The sequence below is a fragment of the Oncorhynchus kisutch genome, linkage group LG3, assembly GCF_002021735.2.
Source record: "Oncorhynchus kisutch isolate 150728-3 linkage group LG3, Okis_V2, whole genome shotgun sequence".
Lineage (NCBI taxonomy): Eukaryota > Metazoa > Chordata > Actinopteri > Salmoniformes > Salmonidae > Oncorhynchus > Oncorhynchus kisutch.
In genome coordinates, this window is record NC_034176.2 from 30,994,434 (window position 1) to 31,015,461 (window position 21,028).

A 21,028-nucleotide genomic window follows, 5' to 3' on the forward strand; every position below is an offset into this window, starting at 1 on the left:
TCAGTTAAGAACAAATTCTTATTTTCAACGACGGCCTAGGAACAGTGGGTTAACTGCCTGTTCAGGGGCAGAACGACAGATTTGTACCTTGTCAGCTCGGGGGTTTGAACTTGCAACCTTCCGGTTACTAGTCCAACGCTCTAACCACTAGGCTACCCTGTGGGGGGGTGGAACAAAAGGACTAGCTAAGGAATATTGAGAAGGGCTGGTGGCTCAACAGTAAAATAAGACAAATATCACTAACCAAAACCGCAATAGACAAGGAATATTGACATTAGGGAGATGTATGTGTAGCCGAGTGATCATAGGGTCCAGTGTGTAGCTAGGTGAGCTGGAGACACGGCGATTCAGACAGCTAGAAGGACGGGGATAGCAGGCTAGCAAATGGGCCTCAGGGGGACATCGCGACGGAAGAGCCTGTTGAAACCCCCCTCGGACGGTTACGTCAGCAGACCAGTCATGGTGGGTCGGCGGGGCTCTGTGTCGGCAGTAAAGGGTCCAGGCCAATTGGCAAAAGAGGTATTGAAGCCCAGGAATTGTCTGATGGATCCCTTCGTCTAGCTGGGAGATGGGCCTAGCTCCAGGCTAGCTCCAGGCTAACTTTAGACGTTAGCCAGGAGTAGCCACTCGGATAGCAGCTAGCTAGCTGCGATGATCCGGTGTAAAGATTCAGAGCTTGCGGTAGGAATCCGGAGATGTAGTAGAGAAAAAGCAGTCTGCTATGCTCTGTGTGGATATCACGCTGTGCAGACTGGCAGGAATTGACCGAGTTAACGGTGATGACCGCTTACAGTGACTACTAGCTAGTTAGCTGGCTAGCTTCTGATTGGGGTTCCGTTATTGTTTGTTATTTAAGCAATAACAATAAAGTTAACTTAAAACCAAATACTTTTACTCAAGTAGAATTTTTCTGGGTGACTCATTTTTACTAGAGTAAATTTCTTTGAACGCATCTTCACTTTTACTCAAGTATGAAAACTGGGTACTTTTTCCACCACTGACTCCTCCTCCTGTAGGAATACAGCTGGCTGGGAGAAGGAGTGCTGGGGTCAGGGGAAACAGAGCAGAGCTGTGGCGTAGACTAGAGCAGCACAGTGAGAGGTGACCGCTAATGACCATCCCCACCTCTCATCTCTCCTGGAACCCGTTATTTTCTCTTACCAGCTGCACAATGTTCCATCCCCCCAAGTCAGATGACTGCTCTGATCTAGAGGCCCCGTCTCTCTCAGTTCTGTTTCTCAACCAATAACTGAAGTTCCAGAGGCTCTCTTGTCATATTTCATCCTGTTTCTTTTGCTCAGGAATTTAAATAACAACCTGACAGTACTTGAACATGATTTGAGGTGAAGCCAAGACAATGAGGCTGAACAAATTCAACTGGGGGCTGTGTTTTATCATTAACAAAGCATATGTAAAAGGCCAAAGCTGCCAACCCATGTAGTAACAAGTATGTCAACCTGACAGTTAAAACAAGCATGTGTCTGCAGTAGGGTTGATTCTTTTCCCTGTATTTTACAAATGTTCCATCCAGAGAATAAAATCACCTTTCTCCCGGGTAAACAGGTATTTCCCACCACACCGGAAGTGTCATTCTGAAGCATATAAATGCCTGGATTTGATTACAGCTTTGATCAGCATGAAAATTCAAGTCTCATGCTAGCTGAGCCTTATGAGACATACATTAAAAGACATTTTATGAGCCCAAGCCCAAATGATTGTGCTGTTATCCAATACGTAGCCTACCACACAGCCTACGCAGGACAGAAAAACATAAAAGCCCATAGATGTAGCCAAGCGCTCTTGGATAAATAAGTCAAACAAGTTCCAGTAGGCTAATCTTGGACTGTGAACTGCATTACTGTACTGTATTATATGGACTAGAATTACACACCTTGTTCAAAATCATGAAGCTGGGGGAGAACGTGATGCTGGTCCAGGACATGCGGCCTACAAAGTTACAATTATAGGCTAGTGAATGCGATTTGAATTTGACATTTTTATCATTCGTAGGCTGACGCATATATAGGCCTACCTTTCATATATATTTCCTCTAATGTTGTGCAACGTATGTATTATAGCCTACCTCTTTCCCTCTGTTGCTTCCTTCATCTCTTTCAACAATTAAATGTATATAAGTTCCATTGTCCTTATAGTCATCATTGTAATGACATGCTTGAATAATATAGGAGTAGAATAAGATGCAGCGGGGTATCACTTCTCTTCATGAACATTGAATGGTTATATGGGTCTGAATTAGGGCTGACCCCATTTAGTCGACTGGTGGATAGGCTTTTGGTCGACAGATTTCAGTTGAGCAGTAGCAAAAATGTTTTCAATAAAAAGGTGTAGGAGACACCTGTATGATTCGCGCCTGTCTGAGTCGACTGATCCATTGTGGAGGTGGAGGAGATGGCACAGTCCATCAGACTGACAATTGCTACTGAAATGGTATATGGTTATATTATGTAAGAACAATGGTGCAACACAAATAAAATAAAACATTATTTTGCATTGGATAGTGGTTGGTTGCTGTGCGCGGTTCTGTAACATCAGTGCGCTGTTGAATTGATGCATTTTCCTGAGCCAGTGATTCCCAAAGTTAAGGGTCCCTTACCCCTTCAAACATTCAACCTCCAGCTGCGTACCCCCTCTAGCACCAGGGTCAGTGCACTATCAAATGTAGTTTTTTCCCATCATTGTAAGCCCCCCCACGCACAATACATGTATTAAACATAAGAATGAGTGTGAGTTGTCACAACCCAGCCCGTGGGAAGTGACAAAGAGCTTTTATAGGACCAGGGCACAAATAATAATAATCAATAATGTTGCTCTTTATTTAGCCATCTTCCATATAAAACCGTATTTGTTCATCAGAAATCGTGAATAACTCACCACAGGTTAATGAAAAAGGGTGTGTTTGAAAGGATGCACATATCTCTGCAATGTTGGGTTGTTTTGGAGAGAGTCTCAGTCTTAAATCATTTTCCACACACAGTCTGTTCCTCTTAGTTTTTATGCTAGCGAGGGCTGAGAATCCACTCTCACATAGGTACGTGGTTGCAAAGGTCATCGGTGTCTTAACAGCACGATTTGCCAAGGGAAGAAACTCGGGAGTGCAGCCCTATCCAGAAATCTGGCAGTGGATTCTGATTCAATTTTATTTTCACAGAACCGCTTGTTGCAATTTCAATGAGGCTCTCTTGTTCAGATATTGGTAAGAGGACTGGAGGCAGGGCATGAAAGGGATAACGAATCCAGTTTGTGTCGTCCGTTTCGGGAAAGTACCTGCGTACCCAGCTCACTCAGGTGCTTCGCTATATCACATTTGACATTGTCTGTAAGCTTGAGTTCATTTGTACACACAAAATCAGACAACGATGGAAAGACGTGGTTGTCCTTGTTAACGCAGACAGAAAAGAGCTCCAACTTCCTAATCCTAGGCTCAATTTTGTCCTGCACATTGAATATAGTTGCGGAGAGTCCCTGTAATCCTAGATCGTTGCGGAGAGTCCCTGTAATCCTAGATCGTTGCGGAGAGTCCCTGTAATCCTAGATCGTTGCGGAGAGTCCCTGTAATCAGATCATTCAGGAGAAAAAACATATCACCCAGATAGGCCAGTTGTTTGATGGAGGTATTGTCTGTATAGCTTTTTGGGGCCTTTTCCCCCAGCATTGACCCAGCCATATCCACAGCAGCAGGAAGAATTGTGTCCTCCACAATAGTATGGGGCTTGCCTGTTCTTAGCCACTCGGTAGCTCTCCATATAAGACGCTTCCAGCCCCTTAATGGTATCTGTTGCTTTTATACATGTCTTACTACTCAAAAGTTGCCTATATTCTCGCTCAAAAAACTCCCATGGCTTATTTTTTTTATTGTCATGTTCCATTTCTAAATGTCTGCACAAGAGTGAAGGTTTCTCACAAGAGAGTAACGGTTAATGTGATTGGATGTTAATTATTGGACTGGGCTACCTGTATTTGACATTGTGTTATTTCACTGAACACTAGCTGGTTTAATTGTATTTTTGGCAGTGAAACGAGGCTACTCAGGCGAGACAAAAAAATTAATAAAAAAAAACTCACCCAAATGTACAGTTGAAGTCGGAAGTTTACATACACTTAGGTTGAAGTCATTAAAACTTGTTTTTCAACCACTCAACAAATTTCTTGTTAACAATAGTTTTGGCAAGTCTGTTAGGACCTCTACTTTGTGCGTGACACAAGTCATTCCTCCAACAATTCTTTACAGACAGATTATTTCACTGTATCACAATTCCAGTGGGTCAGAAGTTTACATACACTAAGTTGACTGTGCCTTTAAACAGCTTGGAAAATTCCAGAAAGGCTTAGTAAAGCAGCCTTGCATAACCGCCATCGAGCAGTAGGCCTTAGAGAGCATACGGTTTAGTCTTAATACCGTAACTTACCTAGGTCTATATTTCAATAGTTATATAGGCTACTGTATCAATCATTTATTTGTTAATGTCATCATACAGCATAGGAATCATTCATGATTTGAAATGCAATCAAGCAAACAATAAATAGGCCTAAACAGTTCCATTCCTGAAATTGCAATCACGAATGAATGTGACTGGTTTTTAGTCTTTGCTGTAATAAAGGCTTTAGGAAAAGAAACAGACTCTCTGGTACACTTATAATTGTTGTTTGCATTGTTCCAAAATGGTCAGAAAACCAGAAGTTTAGGGTCACTTAGAAATGTCCTTGTTTTTGAAAGAAAATGAAAATAACATCAAATTGATCAGAAATACAGCATAGACATTGTTAATGTTGTAAATTACTATTGTAGCTGGAAACAGCTGAATTTTTATGGAATATCTACATAGGCGTACAGAGGCCCAATATCAGCAATCATCACTCCTGTTTTCCAATGGCATGTTGTGTTAGCTAATCCAAGCTAATTTTAAAAGGCTACTTGATCATTAGAAAACCCTTTTGCAATTATGTTAGCACAGCTGAAAACTGTTGTCCTGATTAAAGAAGCAATAAAACTGGCCTCCTTTAGACTAGTTGAGTATCTGGAGCATCAGCATTTGTGGGTTCGATTACAGGCTCAAAATGGCCAGAAACAAAGAACTTGTTTCTGAAACTTGTCAGTCTATTCTTGTTCTGAGAAATTAAGGCTATTCCATGTGAGAAATTGGCAAGAAACTGAAGATCTCGTACAACGCTGTGTCCTACTCTCTTCATAGAACAGAGCAAACGGGCTCTAACCAGAACAGAAAGAGTGGGAGGCCCCGGTGCACAACTGAGCAAGAGGACAAGTACATTAGTGTCTAGTTTGAGAAACAGACACATCACAAGTCCTCAACTGGCAGGTTAATTAAATAGTACCCGCAAAAAACACCAGTGTCAATGTCAACAGAGAAGAGGCGACTCCAGGATGCTGACCTTCTAGGCAGAGTTGCAAAGAAAAAGCCATATCATTAGTAGAGTGTTGACGTTGAGACTGGTGTTTTGCGGGTACTATTTAATGAAGATGCCAGTTGAGGACTTGTGTGGTGTCCATCTCTTTCTCTTAGAGGACCTGAGCGCTAGGACCATGCAACAGGATTACTTGGCCTGATGACTCCTTGCTGTCCCCAGTCCACCTGGTCGTGCTGGTCGTCCAGTTTCAACTGTTTTGCCTGCAGCTATGGAACACTGACCTGTTCACCGGACGTGCTACCTTGTCCCGGAACTGCTGTGTACTCACGAACTCACTCTGAATGATCGGCTATGAAAAGCCAACTGACATTGACTCCTGAGGTGCTGACCTGTTGCACCCTCTACAACCACTGATTATTATTATTTGACCCTGCTGGTCATTGACCATCTTGGCCATGTACTGTTATAATCTCCACCCGGCACAGCCAGAAAAGGACTGGCCACCCCTCTGAGCCTGGTTCCGCTCTAGATGCATTTCTAGGTTCCTGCCTTTCTAAGGAGTTTTTCCTTGCCACCGTGCTTCTACATCTGCCTTGCTTGCTGTTTGTGGTTTTAGGCTGGGTTTCTGTATAGCACTTTGTGACATCAGCTGATGTAAAAATAGCTTTATAAATGCAGTTGATTGATATTTCAGACTGGCCAATAAAAATAAAAGATTAAGATGGGCAAAAGAACACAGACTCTGGACAGAGGAAGATTGGAAAAAAGTGTTATGGACAGACAAATCTAAGTTTGAGGTGTTCGGATCCCAAACAACATTCGTGAGACGCTGAAAAAAATTAAGATGCTGGAGGAGTGCTTGAAATCATCTGTCAAGCATGGTGGAGGCAATGTGATGGTCTGGGGGTGCTTTGGTGGTGGTAAAGTAGGAGATTTGTACAGGGTAAAAGGGATCTTGAAGAAGGAAGGCTATCACTCCATTTTGCAACGCCATACCTTGTGGACAGCGCTTAATTGGAGCCAATTTCCTCCTACAACAGGACAATGACCCAAAGCATGGGGTGAAATCTCTTCAGATTGACAACTAGAATGCCAAAGGTCAGCAGGGCTGTAATTTCTGCAAATGGACGATTCTTGACGAAAGCAAAAGTTTGAAGGACAACTATTTCAATTAAAAATCATTATTCATAACCTTGTCAACATCTTGACTATATTTCCTATTCATTTGGCAACTCACTTCATGTATGTTTTCATGGAAAACAATAACATTTCTAAGTGGCCCCAAACTTTTGAACGGTAGTGTATATTGTAATCTAACAGCACCTGTTTGGCACACATATGCACGTAGCGCTTGCTCCTTACAATCTTTTTCTTGATCTCCAGTATTTCCCACTAGTCAAATGTATTCCACACATCCAATTTCCCCTTTACCTCCTGAGGAACCAGCAAACATTCCCCTGTTTCGAGTTTGTCACGTCCTCTGCATCCATTTGATGTCACATGTGTTCAGAGTTTGTTACTTATTTAATAGATGTGACTATGATATGCTACAGGTCAGTCCCTATTGGTCACATACATGCGATGCTTACGTGTCACGTAAAAACAGTAAGGGTTGAGGTAAATTCCTAAACAAATGAGGGATTTCAGTTAGAAATGGCTGTCATTATGTTGCAGCTTCAGAAACACAGACAGGGCAATACTGGCTGATAGAACTGTTAAGGCTCCATGGATTGATGAGGAATTGAAAAACTGTATGGTTGAAAGAGATGAGGCAAAAGGAGTGGCTAATAAGTCTGGCTGCACATCTGACTGGCTTACTTACTGCAAATTGAGAAATTATACAAAATAAACGTTATTATGAAGCCAAGATCAACGATATAAAGAATGATGGAAAAAAACTTGAGTACTTTAAATGAAATTATGGGCAGAAAGACAAATTCAACTCCATCTTTCATCGAATCAGATGGCTTATTCATCACAAAACTATTTGATGTTGCAAATTATTTTAATGATTGCCAATGAAATAAAGTGGACAAACTTAGGCAGGATATGCGAACAATGAACAGTGAGCAATTGTATTCATGCATAAAAAAACTAATCATGAAAGAAAAGCATTGCTGAGCTGACTACAGCTCAGCATTTAACACCATAGTACCCTACAAACTCGTCATCAAGCTCGAGACCCTGGGTCTCGACCCCGGGTCTCGACCCCACCCTGTGCAACTGGGTACTGGACTTCCTGACGGGCCGCCCCCAGGTGGTGAGGGTAGGTAACAACATCTCCACCCCGCTGATCCTCAACACTGGGGCCCCACAAGGGTGCGTTCTGGGCCCTCTCCTGTACTCCCTGTTCACCCACGACTGCGTGGCCACGCACGCCTCCAACTCAATCATCAAGTTTGCGGACAACACAACAGTGGTAGGCTTGATTACCAACAACAACAACAAGACGGCCTACTGGGAGGAGGTGAGGGCCCTCGGAGTGTGGTGTCAGGAAAATAACCTCACACTCAACGTCAACAAAACTAAGGAGATGATTGTGGACTTCGAAACAGCAGAGGGAACACCCCCCTATCCACATCGATGGAACAGTAGTGGAGAGGGTAGTACGTTTTAAGTTCCTCGGCGTACACATCACAGACAAACTGAATTGGTCCACCCACACAGACAGCATCGTGAAAAAGGCGCAGCAGCGCCTCTTCAACCTCAGGAGGCTGAAGAAATTCGGCTTGTCACCAAAAGCACTCACAAACTTCTACAGATGCACAATCGAGAGCATCCTGTTGGGCTGTATCACCGCCTGGTACGGCAACTGCTCCGCCCACAACCGTAAGGCTCTCCAGAGGGTAGTGAGGTCTACGCAACGCATCACCGGGGGCAAACTACCTGCCCTCCAGGACACCTACACCACCCGATGTCACAGGAAGGCCATAAAGATCATCAAGGACAACAACCACCCGAGCCACTGCCTGTTCACCCCGCTATCATCCAGAAGGCGAGGTCAGTACAGGTGCATCAAAGCTGGGACCGAGAGACTGAAAAACAGCTTCTATCTCAAGGCCAACATACGGACTCAACTCCAGCCACTTTAATAATGGGAATTGATGTAAAATATATCACTAGCCACTTTAAACAATGCTACTTAATATAATCTTTACATACCCTACATTATCATATGTATACGTATATACTGTACTCTATATCATCTACTGCATCTTTATGTAATACATGTATTACTAGCCACTTTAAACTATGCCACTTTGTTTACATACTCATCTCATATGTATATATTGTACTCGATACCATCTACTGCATCTTGCCTATGCCGCTCTGTACCATCACTCATTCATATATCTTTATGTACATATTCTTTATCCCTTTACACTTGTGTGTATAAGGTAGTAGTTTTGGAATTGTTAGCTAGATTACTCGTTGGTTATTACTGCATTGTCGGAACTAGAAGCACAAGCATTTCGCTACACTCGCATTAACATCTGCGAACCATGTGTATGTGACAAATAAAACTTGATTTGATTTGAATTTTGTATAGTTAGTGTGGCGAGGTGGAAAATTATTGTTATCAATTAATAATGACAAACCTCCTGGCATTGATAACTTAGATGGAAAGCTACTGAGGATGGTAGCTGACTCTATAGCCACTCCTATCTGTCATATTGTTAATCTGAGCCTAGAGGAAAGTCTGACTTCCCTCCAAGCCTGAGGACAAAGTAATTCCGCCACCCAAGAGTGGTAAAGCATCCTTTACTGGTTCTAACAGCAGACCTATAAGCTTGCTGCCAGCTCTTAGCAAACTGTTGGGAAAAGAATGGTGTTTCACCAAATAGCATTGTATTTCCCTGTAAACAAATTAACAACAGACTTTCAGCATGCTTATAGAGAAGGGCACTCAACATGTACTGCACTGACACAAATGGCTGATGATTGGTTGAAAGAAATTGATAATAAGAAGATTGTGGGAGCTGTCCTGTTAGATTTTAGTAGTGCAGCTTTTGATATTATTGACCGTAACCGGTTGTTGAAAAAAAACTTGTGCTATGGCTTTTCAACCTCTGCCATAATGTGGATTCAGAGCCATCTCTCTCATAGAACTCAAAGGGTTTTCTTTAATGGAATCTTCTCTAATGTCAAACACGTAAAGTGTGGTGTACCGCAGGGCAGCTCTCTAGGCCCTCTACTCTTTTTACCAATAACCTGCCACTGGCATTAAACAAAGCATGCGAGTCCCTGTATGCTGATGATTCAACCATATAAGCATCAGCAACCACAGCTAATGAAGTCACTGAAACCCTTAAATAGCTGCAGTCTGTTTTGGAATGGATGGCCAGTAATAAACTGGTCCTGAACATCTCTAAGAGCATTGTATTTGGTACAAATCATTCCTTAAGTGCTAGACCTCAGCTAAATCTGGTAATGAATGGTATGGCTGTTGAACAAGTAGAGACGACTAAATGACTTGGCGTTACCTTACATTGTAAACGGTCATGGTCAAAACATATAGATTCAATGGTTGTAAAGATGGGGAGAGGTCTAGCCGTAATAAAGAGATGCTCCGCTTTTGACACCACACTCCAAAAAGCAAGTTCTACAGGCTCTAGTTTGGTCTAATCTTGATTATTGTCCAGCCGTAGGTCTGGGGGAAATGACAATATATATTGTGTGACGATAGACGTTTTTTTATCGTTTCATATTACGCTCTATCGTTTATTTCGTTGTGTCGCAAATCACACTCTTTACGCAATATTTTTAGTCAATTGGACGACGCTTTGCGTCCTTCCACACAGCTGCAACACAAACAAACATGGAGGAGAGTGAACGTGACACAGAGCACGGAGACACCTAGCTCATACCTAAGAGAGGGGCTACTTTGGTCGCATGGACATGGTTTGGGTATGACAAATCTGACACGGACCAGAAACCCGTCCTCTGCAAAATATGCCGCAGGCCGGTCCCAACAACAGGCTCAAACATCACTAACCTCTTTTACCACCTATGCAAGAAACAAGTGAAACAGTACAGAGAGAGTGTCTACGGATGAGACCCAAAAAAGTACAGTCTAGTGCTCAAAACAAACCCCCGACTCAGACGTTGCAAGAAGCTTTTGCCCGCGGCACACCATATGGCAAAGAATCATGAAGATGGAACAAGATAACAGCTGCCTTTACAACTTATATCTGCAAGGACATGGCCCAAATTTACACAGTCGAGAAACAGGGGTTTCGTGAGTTGGTGCCAACACTTAACCCAAGGTACCAAATTGATGTGACACGTATTAATGCCAAAATAACATACAAAACAGGCAAGCCCCCAAAAATATATTTTAGGCCTATATTTATTTTGTTTGCAACTATAGTTGAAGTGTTTTCTATTTACCTTTTTAGAGATATTAATATTTTGTTACATGCTTAATTGAACATTTTCACAAAGTTTCTAAATGAAAAGGAGGAATAATCAAATATATGAGGAAGTACCTTATATTTGTTGAGTATAATTCAAAATGTAATAAGAAATATGCCTTTACATGTGGTCATTTTATATAAACTATTTATTCATTGAATTTACAAAAAATTTGCTATATCATGATATGTATTGTTATCGGCATATGAGATTTTGGCTTTTGCAACAGCTAATGGGGATCCAAACAAAATACCAAAAAACACTTGTTCTGTGGTGGTCGCTGCAGTAGGGAGGAAAGACAACGTGTGCTAGTCACAGTTGTTAGCTGTTTTTTTTAACACAGCAATTCTGAGCCAGGACAAGCACAATCAAATCATTTGTGGTCGGACTCCCTCTAATCATTTGTGTGTCTTAATTGTTTCAACAAACACAGACAAGCTCAGTGCATATAGTTGATTTGGTTAAAACACATAGTATGCGTCTATATGGAAAAATATATGTTTAAAAACTTCGACCAATCGAAAGAACAGACCAAGATCGTGGTCAACCAAGATTTTTTTTTTGTCGGGGACAGCCCTATTCTGAATAAATAACTGCCATTGCGTGTTCTCTTCTTTAAAGTTCTAATGGCTGCTGTATTAAACATTCAGCAAACAAGAACTTGAATCTCTCTTCGAACAGTCTATAAGTATAAGAAATGCTAAAAGATTTTTTTTTTCTAGCAAGCTATTCTAGTCTAGCTTTTCCTGGGACTTCAAGAGCTAAGTAGCATTTTTTTTTTTAGGTAGATACGGCAACGGAGCGGAGGTGCGTATTGCGCAAGAGACAGAGGCTATAATTTAGAAGCATAACACACACTCACACTGGTTCATCTGGCACCTACTGCCATACCTCGTTCAAAGGCACTTAAACATTTTGTCTTGCCCATTCACCCTCTGAATGGCACACATACACAACCCATGTCTCAAGGCTTAAAATTATTCTTTAACCGATCTACACTGATTTGAAGTGGACTTAACAAGTGACATCAATAAGAGATCATAGCTTTCATCTGGATTCACCTGATCAGTCTTATCAGACTGGATAGGTTTTACTGGGGGAGCTCAGGTAATGTAATTATGTGTATGAGCACAAATCACCACATCTGTATTTTAGTCCCGTCCGAATCTGCCATGCAAGTAATTTGTACTTGGCAGGAAGGTTATTATCCCATCCTTAAAAACCTACAGTTTTTCGGGCAAACTCTCACGTCCTCTGATAACACATATCCTGTGCGAATCATCATCCCTGTGTATTGAAGGTTATTACTGAGTTTATCACGTGCTGCACCCAGTTTGGGTAAGAACATAGGAACAAATTAATGCTTAAAACAAGTGCTATGCATGTAGTCTACAAATGGATCTGTTTCGTCACATATCAACTTAAAGTGCCTATTCCTCTTCCGCAAATGTCAGTTAATTAAATTTGTGCATAGGTTACAGTTCATGGTTGTTATTGATATGTCTTGTCATTTTGACTTTCTTCGAACTGACGGCCATTAGGCCAATATTAGGCCATCCCTAGACATTTAAAACATCTTCCTACCTAGAAGAGCCTCCAGGCTTCCGTCATAATTATCCATTTTGAATGAGGAAAACAATTATTACGGGGCAGTTGGGTAAAGCTAATCCCATCCGAATCGTCCACTGGAAAAACTGACATGCTGGGGTAGTAATTACATCACCTACATTCTATAGTAATACTAGTCCCGTGTGAATAGGGCTTTAGTCATGGAAAGAGCAGGATGTTTTGTACACTCATTGCATCTCAATCTTGACCAGGATTAGGCCAATCTATTTTGGGTGCAATTTGAATGGAATTGATGGGAGAGAAAAAGACTGCAGCAACGATATTTGAGTGAGGCTGTTATAAAACTCTTTACAATGAAAGAATAAGGTGACCCCCGAAAGCCAGATGGAGAAGTGTAAATTAGACGCGCATTATCATTATATTACTGTAGCTGCAGCAAATGTAGTCCTTCCTTTTACAAGACAAAAAGTTACCATGAGATGATAAACTCATTGAACTACACTCCGTAGTGAGAAGCGGTGTCCCCACCATGAGCGTCGATGATTGGTCAAGCAGATAGCAGAGAGGAGGCCGTTGAGAAGACAGATTTAGACAGCGCATATCATTTAAGAGTGCCATTTCACATCATGCTTTTCATATAAATCATTTATTATAAATTTACCGGTTTCTTGCAGTTATTTATCCTGGGAAAAGGGAGTGGGTTTGGGCTGGATATCTCGGTAACCCGGTTCCTACTATTTAACCCTAGTCTGAAGCAGCCTAGTCCCCTGAAACATCTTGTACAACTAAGGTTGTGGGAAAGTTACCTGCAGGTTGTTGAGAGGGTCCATCTTCATGACTGGCCCAACAGTGCTGAGGGGGAGGCTGACTTCAATGGTCTGGTTTGGGCCAAGAGGGGTGAGGACCTGGAGTGGGCCGGCAGGGGCCAGTCCAAAACTAGAGAGAGAAGAGTTCCAGTCAGAACTAGATTTTTTTTTAATCACATTCACAGCAGAGATGTTTCCTTATGACCATCATATAGACATATAGACTTCCGCTCACCTGTTCCTGTTGAATTGGATGGCGAAGTCAGTCATGACGCTCATGGCCTTGTTGGTGAGGACCAGCTCCATCTGGATGACTCCAGCACGCCGGGCGAAGGTCCCAGAGATCTCCAGACCTTTAGCCTTCATGGCTGGGAGCCACACCTGAGGATAGAGGATACCATAAGAGGAACAGTTTGTATTAAACTACAGTTTGTATTAAATAATAATTCAACTTATTTGGCGGACACCATCAGGGCACTCAATGAAATATCACATTAACAGTAGAATCCGTACATCAGGTCAGAAAATCAAGAGCATCAATCAAAGTACAATTTAAAATCAAAAGGATAACACGAAACAGGACAGGTAAAAATAAGGAAGGGTTGGGTAGAGGATCCAAACATGGTTAAGGGTAAGGTTTATGTTGGAGGGGACACAGTGATACTGGGAGAGCACAGAAGTAATGTAGGACAGAGTCAATCATAGACCATAGGTATCCTTGAAGAGGTGTGTTTTCAGGTTTTTTAATGAGATGGCTATCTGCATGTTGTAAGTATGGGGGAAGTGCATTCCAGAGCCTGGGTGCATATAGGCCTAGTAGTTACAGTGCATTCGGAAATTATTCAGACCTCTTGACTTTTTCACACATTGTTACATTATAGCCTTATTCTAAAACGCCTTTAATTGTCCCCCCCCCCCCCCTCAATCTACACACAATACCCCATAATGACAAAGCAAAAACTGTTTTGAAATGTGTTCTTTTAACTGAAATATCAAATGTACAAAAGTATTCAGACTTTTTACTCAGTACTTTGTTGTAGCACCTTAGACAACGATTACAGCCTTGAGTCTTCCTGGATATGACACTACAAGCTTGGCACACCTGTATTTGGGGAGTTTCCCCCATTCTTCTCTGCAGATGCTCTCAAGCTCTGTCAGGTTGGATGGGGAGCGTTGCTACACAGCTATTTTCAAGTCTCTCCAGAGATGTTTGATTGGGTTCAAGTCCGGGCCACTCAAAAGACATTCAGAGACTTGTCCCGAAGCCACTCCTGTGTTGTCTTAGCTGTGTGCTTAGGGTCGTTGTCCTGTTGGAAGGTGAACCTCCACCCCAGTCGGATATCCTGATCGCTCTGGAGCAGGTTTTCATCAAGGATCTCGCTGTACTTTACTCCGTTCATCTTTCCCTCGATCCGGACTAGTCTCCCAGTCCCTGCCACTGAAAAACATCCCCACTGCATGATGCTGCCACCACCATACTTCACTGCAGGGATTGGTGCCAGGTTTCCTCCAGAAGTGACAATTGGCATTCAGGACAAAGAGTTCAATCTTGGTTTCATCAGACCAGAGAATCTAGTTTCTCATGGTCTGAGAGTCCTTTAGGTGCCTTTTGGCAAACTCCAAACGGGCTGTCATGTACCTTTTACTGAAGAGTGGCTTCCGTCTGGCCACTCTACCATAAAGGCCTAATTGGTGGAGTGCTGCAGAGATGGTTGTCCTTCTGGAAGGTTCTCCCATCTCCACAGAGGAACTCTGTAGATCTGTCAGTGACCATCGGGTTCTTGGTCACCTCTCTGACCAAGTCCCTTCTCCCCCTATTGCTCTATTTGCCCAGCTCTAGGAAGATTCTTGGTGGTTCCAAACTTCTTCCATTTAAGAATGAAGGAGGCCACTGTCTTCTTGGGGACCTTCAATACTGACATTTTTTGTTACCCTTCCCCAGATCTTTGCCTCGACACAATCCTGTCTCGGAACTCTACGGACAATTATTCTGACATGCATTGTGAACTGTGAGACCTTATATAGACAGGTGTGTGCCTTTCCAAATCATGTCCAATCAATTGAATTTACCACAGGTGGACTATAATCAAGTTGTAGAAACATCAAGGATGATCAATGGAAACAGGAGGCACCCGAGCTCAATTTCAAGTATCATAGCAAAAGGGTCTGAATACTTACATTTTTAATACAATTTATAAAAACCTGTTTTTGCTTTGCCATTATGGAGTAGTGGGTAGATTGATGAGGGCATTTTTGATTTTATTTAATCCATTTTAGAATAAGGCTGTAACGTAACAAAATAGTATCAATACTATCATATTAAGTGTACTACCATACTCTATAGACACTCACTGTCTTGGGTGGAATGTATGCTCCCATCGGCATGCCAACCCCCCCTCCGAGGTCAAAGAGGTCTCCAAGGCCGCCTCCCACAGGAGCGTTTAGAGAGGCTGGCATCACAGCGGGAGCTGCGCCAAAACCAGCTCCCATCTTTGGATGAGAGACCATGTTAAAGAGCTGAACATCAAAAAATTGCACCAAAATATTATTTTTCCAAATTAAAATGTTTTCAACAACCAGGCTTACCGCAGGACTCCCACCAATATCTCCTCCAAGCTGAGGGGAGAGAGAGAGAGGAGTTCAGTTTAGACAATATTAGAATGTTACACCTTATTCCAGCAGGATGAGGGAGATGCTAGAGAAAAGACTGAGGGAGGGAGGTGGGTGTGTGATGAGGGGTTGCTAAGATAACCATGTTCCATGACATATGAAAAGCATGGTTTAAACTTGGGAAGGTGAGATGAGAGCATACAGAACAGTGTCCTATTTCTATGATGAGAGCTACTGGAGGTGCATATGAGGGTCGAAGAGCACAGGACGAGCATCATGTATTCAGGTTTTCATTCAGATATCTCAGAAACTGTAAATGCCAACTGTTTGCCAGCACAGTGGTCAGTTAGTTGGTTACACAGAGAAATCAGTATTGAAATACATCACTATCAAAACAATTAAAATTATGAAGAGATGAGTGCAAATGGAAACCAGAAATGAATAGGGCCTAAACATCTAGAGTAGCATGTTAAAATCATAACAAATACAGCTAGCTACAGTAAGTAAGGGCTTATGGAACAACAAACACAACAAGACCTACAAAAGGTCTCAGAGGCCTGAAATAAACTTAAAAAGGAACTAAAGAAACGTGTTGAGACGATAGGAAACATCTCTGATCTACTACAACAGACAGTGCAACAGACAGACAGCTAGAGATGGGGAGAGGTCACAGTACAGCACAGGGTACCATAAGGGGACTCCAGTCTAGTCTGTCTAGGAGCCTCTACTGATGCCCCTCAACCAACCTCAGCAGGGGGGCTGTGCTCAGTAGAGCTGTGGTCAGGGGGGCTGTCAGTGTGACTGTAGTCAGTGTAGGTGTAGTCAGTGTGGGTGTACACTGGCGACGGGGGCTGAGGTGACGGAGACTGTGGAGGGTCCGTCCGCAGGGGAACGTGTGGCTGATGGCAGGATGAATACAGTAGGGTTGTCATGTTAGATGTATTCATTGACATGGAACAATCAGGATGCATCAAGCACAGAGAAAGAATATTGAAGAGATGAATACAGGACACAGTATATACAAACACACACACACACTTGTAGATACAGCAATGATAATGCCCTACTACTAGGCTTGGGCAGTTTACCAGGGTATTTGGAAAAGCCACAGGATGGTTTTTCCAATAAATAAATATGTAGTTTTTCAAATAAGTGTATATTTGTAACTATGTTTTAAGTGATTACCTGCAGTCAACTTGTACAATACCATAGGAAATTGCATTCTTCATTTCTCCGGTCACATTATTTTAAATGATGAAGCTTACCGTAGTTGCCAAGAACATTTGAGCCAGTAACGTGTTTGTAAACAGCACAACGGGAGGAAGCGAGCTGGGGAGTACATAGCATTCTATAGCTATCAGCGAGTCTGTTGTGCAGCGCACATGAAGTGATGACGTCCACACTCACCGAAAATGATGTTCTGTAGCTACTAGCTATGCGTGTATAATTTTATGTGCTGCGTTTTTAGCACTCCCTTGTGTGCTATGCCGGTATTACCGTAAATCCAGGTATGAGAGAAGGACAGTATGACAATATAAAAGACTGGATACCACCCAAGCCTAGCTGCTACATCTAATTAATGATGATGTAATGTGATGTGTGACTATAGCTATGTCCTCTCCGTCCTTGTACTTTAGTTACCGGTTCAGACTCATCCATCTGCAGGTGTGGCATTAAAAAAAAGAAGAAAAACACTCAGTCAAAAAGAAAAAAAATGGACTGTTCACTGGTTGACCAGGGGTAGCAGCACAGCAGGCTACAGTGCGGTACCTACCAGGCTCTCCAGACCTCCACCAAGGAGATCCATGCCCCCCATCTGCATGCCGGAGGTGGAGGGGGTGGGACCGGTGGTGGTGGGGGGTGCCAGGTCCAGGTTGAGAAGGTCCCCCAGGAGGTCTCCCTGGGAGGGGATGATAGAGGGGGCAGCTTCAGGGGCAGAGCCCCCAGCAGCATTGCCCACATCTGGGCATTCCGTACCCTCTCCTCTGGGGGATGGAGAGACCAGGACAGAGGGAGTTAGAGACAACTGCAAAGATTCACCACAATAAAAGGGGGTATTTAAGAACTTCAGTTTAACCTGGTTTGAATTCCTAAACGCAATGTTTTGAGCTAAACATTTAAAGAGAAGCCTAGTCTCAGCGAAGCTAAATTATCTGGAACTCTTGATTCAATAAACCAACCCTGCTTAATATTGGTCCTAAGGTTATTTAAGGGAACACCATTGGCACATCTTAAATGCAATGAAAAGAACAATTAAATGGCATTAAGATTGAATTTAAAATCAGCCCAGTACTGGGTGCTGCACTTCATGTCTGCTGGTAACACAGCCTCATGTGAGATCTTTCAGACAACTCTGATTCATTGAATGTGGCTTAAGCCAGTATAAAGTAAGGTATGCTTTACACAAAGTAAAGACTGGGTGTACTCTAGGGGTAAATAACACTACTTAGGGGAATTACTTGGGTGCAAATAAGGTGTTTAGTTAGGGAAACTCAAGTAGGCCCTAAAAGTGTGTGTGTGTGTGTGTGTGAGAGAGACTCACGATCCAGTGCGTGCAGGGAGCCTTTTGTGCATCACTCCGCGGCTGCCCTCCACGAAGGCGCTGGGAGGCTTGTGGTAGACGGAGGCCAGCGTGCCGATGTGGCAGATGAGCTCCTCCAGCAGGGTGGGCTCAATCAAGTCAGTCTCCTCTGAGATCAGAGGCTTCTCGGCCAGCACCACCTCCTTGGCAGCCACAGGGTCAGTGGAGAGCAGACGCCAGTAGATGTAGCCACGGTCTCGCAGGTCCGGGTTGTCAGAGTCCTGCAGACAACAGATTGAGAGGATGACTGATGTGGTGCATAATAAATAGTAACTGCTTCACAGACTCCGCTCTCTGCCTGTTCTTCTCACTTATGTCATGTCAGATACTAAGCAAATAATCCAAGAGTCAGGTTAGGTTCGATTCCCTGAGGGGTATAGCTAGAATAATCCAAGAGTCAGGTTAGGTTCGATTCCCTGAGGGGTATAGCTAGAATAATCCAAGAGTCAGGTTAGGTTCGATTCCCTGAGGGGTATAGCTAGAATAATCCAAGAGTCAGGTTAGGTTAGATTCCCTGAGGGGTATAGCTAGAATAATCCAAGAGTCAGGTTAGGTTCGATTCCCTGAGGGGTATAGCTAGAATAATCCAAGAGTCAGGTTAGGTTCGATTCCCTGAGGGGTATAGCTAGAATAATCCAAGAGTCAGGTTAGGTTCGATTCCCTGAGGGGTATAAACTAGAATAATCTACTCAGTCAATAATAAGAAGATCCAAGGGAAGATTTGAACAGCATCAGCAAGGCTTAGAAGTAAGACACGCGGTACAAGGACATAAAAACTAGAACATCCGGAATATATTTTTGGTCCTGGCAGCTTCCTGGCAGTGTTGAAACTCCCCTGGCACTAAACTCCAAAGTTAATGACAACTCCCACAGTCTGAGGAGAGAGATGAACTACTCATAAAACACACAAATAAAGGTGTTTATTTAATGCTACACTCAAACTCAAAAACACTCAGTCTCATCAGAAATAGTAGGGTACCGTTTATGGTGACATTGTCACACTGGCTGTCAACTTGACACATTTCATTGAGTATCCCACTTTTCATGTTGCCTCAGCAGTGCTGGAATGACTAGGCCCTATCGTCTGGCAGACGCCACACGTGAATGCGTCATTCCATTTGTGGGAGGGGGAGAATCATGAATAAAAGCAGCCATTTCAATAGTGTCCCAGCAGGCTAGTTATTTATGAAGTGAAGGACGTTAGTGACAGCCACAGGAAGAACAGTAAATAAAATTGTGCCCTTGTTGTCAGGTTAGTCAAGGACATCCCATAGTAATTAGACCAATAAAAGAGCTACAAGCATTTAGACTACCCCACCAAGATCACAGCCCACTTGTAAACTGGGTTGTTCCCATCTTTTAAACTGGGTTGTTCCCATCAGCATTTGAGCAGAACACAATATTTTTGTCCTTATTTTTGACCTTCCCTTTGTCCTGGAGTGTTGCTTGGCTGATTGGCATATTTAGGATAACACTTGAAGGTGTTCCAGACTTTCTGGAGAAAAGGGTAAGCTAATTGTTGGGAGATGTATAGTCCTGTCTTCCATCTCTCCAACTTACTTTGGGAATTCAAAGTGAAGACAATCTGGTTTCTGTTCTTCTATTGGGCAATTAGTGACAACTGACATGGCCTGAAGGCCCTGGCATAAGAAGCATTGGTGTGAGACTGTGGCTGATTAGATCCCTGCTGTTGACTGTGTGTGTGTGTGTGTGTGTGTACACCCCGGGACACTCACCTGTGTGGCCAGGCTCAGCACCTGCTGCACCAGCTCCTGAGTCTCAGTGGGTTTCTTCAGGAACAGCTTCACTATGGCTGTCAGCAGCTGCAGTTGCACCTGGGAAACCAGAGCAGACGAGACCAGCTATAACTCACACATACATACTACTCACATCAACTCAGCTTACAGCTACAGTTGAAGTCAGAAGTTTACATACACTTTCACAATTCCTGACATTTAATCCTTGTAGAAATTCCCTGTCTTAGGTCAGTTAGGATCACCACTTTATTTTAAGAATGAGAAATGTCAGAATAATTGTAGAGAGAATTATTTCTTTCAGCTTTTATTTCTTTCATCACATTCCCAGTGGGTCAGAAGTTTACATACACTCAATTAGTAATTTGGTAGCATTGCCTTTAAAATAGTTTAACTTGGGTCAAACGTTTCAGGTAGCCTTCCACAAGCTTCCCAAAATAAGTTGGGTGAATTTTGGCCCATTCCTCCTGACAGAGATGTTGTAACCGAGTCAGGTCTGTAGGCCTCCTTACTCACACAAGCTTTTTCAGTTCTGCCCACAAATTTTCTATAGGGTTGAGGTCAGGGCTTTGTGATGGCCACTCCAATACCTTGACTTTTTACCTTGACCAGTCTTACAACAGGCCTACAAAGCCCTCAGTCCAGCCTCTCTCAGCCTATTGCGGACAGTCTGAGCACTGATGGAGGGATTGTGCGTTCCTGGTGTAACTCGGACAGTTGTTGTTGTTGCCATCCTGTACCTGTCCCGCAGGTGTGATGTTCGGATGTACCGATCCTGTGCAGGTGTTACACGTGGTCTGCCACTGTGAGGACGATCAGCTGTCCGTCCTGTCTTCCGGTAGCGCTGTCTTAGGCATCTCACAGCACGGACATGACAATTTATTGCTCTGGCCACATCTGCAGTCCTC

The 21,028-nt window shown here is 43.0% G+C and overlaps 1 protein-coding gene across 8 annotated transcripts in view; it reads right to left on the reverse strand.

The window, feature by feature from the left end:
• LOC109880372 (AP-1 complex subunit beta-1) overlaps positions 1 to 21,028 on the reverse strand; it is a 53,309-nt gene that overhangs the window by 21,139 nt on the left and 11,142 nt on the right. For 4 of the 8 annotated variants that reach the window (XR_004205286.1, XM_031804097.1, XM_031804104.1 and 1 more), the window contains exons 12-20: positions 20,103 to 20,201; positions 18,328 to 18,587; positions 17,560 to 17,770; positions 17,427 to 17,444; positions 16,532 to 16,684; positions 15,762 to 15,791; positions 15,528 to 15,665; positions 13,411 to 13,556; positions 13,176 to 13,305 (exon numbers count right to left, since the gene is read on the reverse strand). Coding sequence is in view for 6 of the 8 variants with exons in the window: in XM_031804097.1 (XP_031659957.1) it covers positions 13,176 to 13,305; positions 13,411 to 13,556; positions 15,528 to 15,665; positions 15,762 to 15,791; positions 16,532 to 16,684; positions 17,427 to 17,444; positions 17,560 to 17,770; positions 18,328 to 18,587; positions 20,103 to 20,201 (1,185 nt within the window). In the remaining 2 variants the exon portion in view is untranslated. The remainder of the gene's footprint in view (positions 1 to 13,175; positions 13,306 to 13,410; positions 13,557 to 15,527; positions 15,666 to 15,761; positions 15,792 to 16,531; positions 16,685 to 17,426; positions 17,445 to 17,559; positions 17,771 to 18,327; positions 18,588 to 20,102; positions 20,202 to 21,028) is intronic. The other 4 variants (XR_004205289.1, XM_020472596.2, XM_020472589.2 and 1 more) reach the window with 2 other exon arrangements.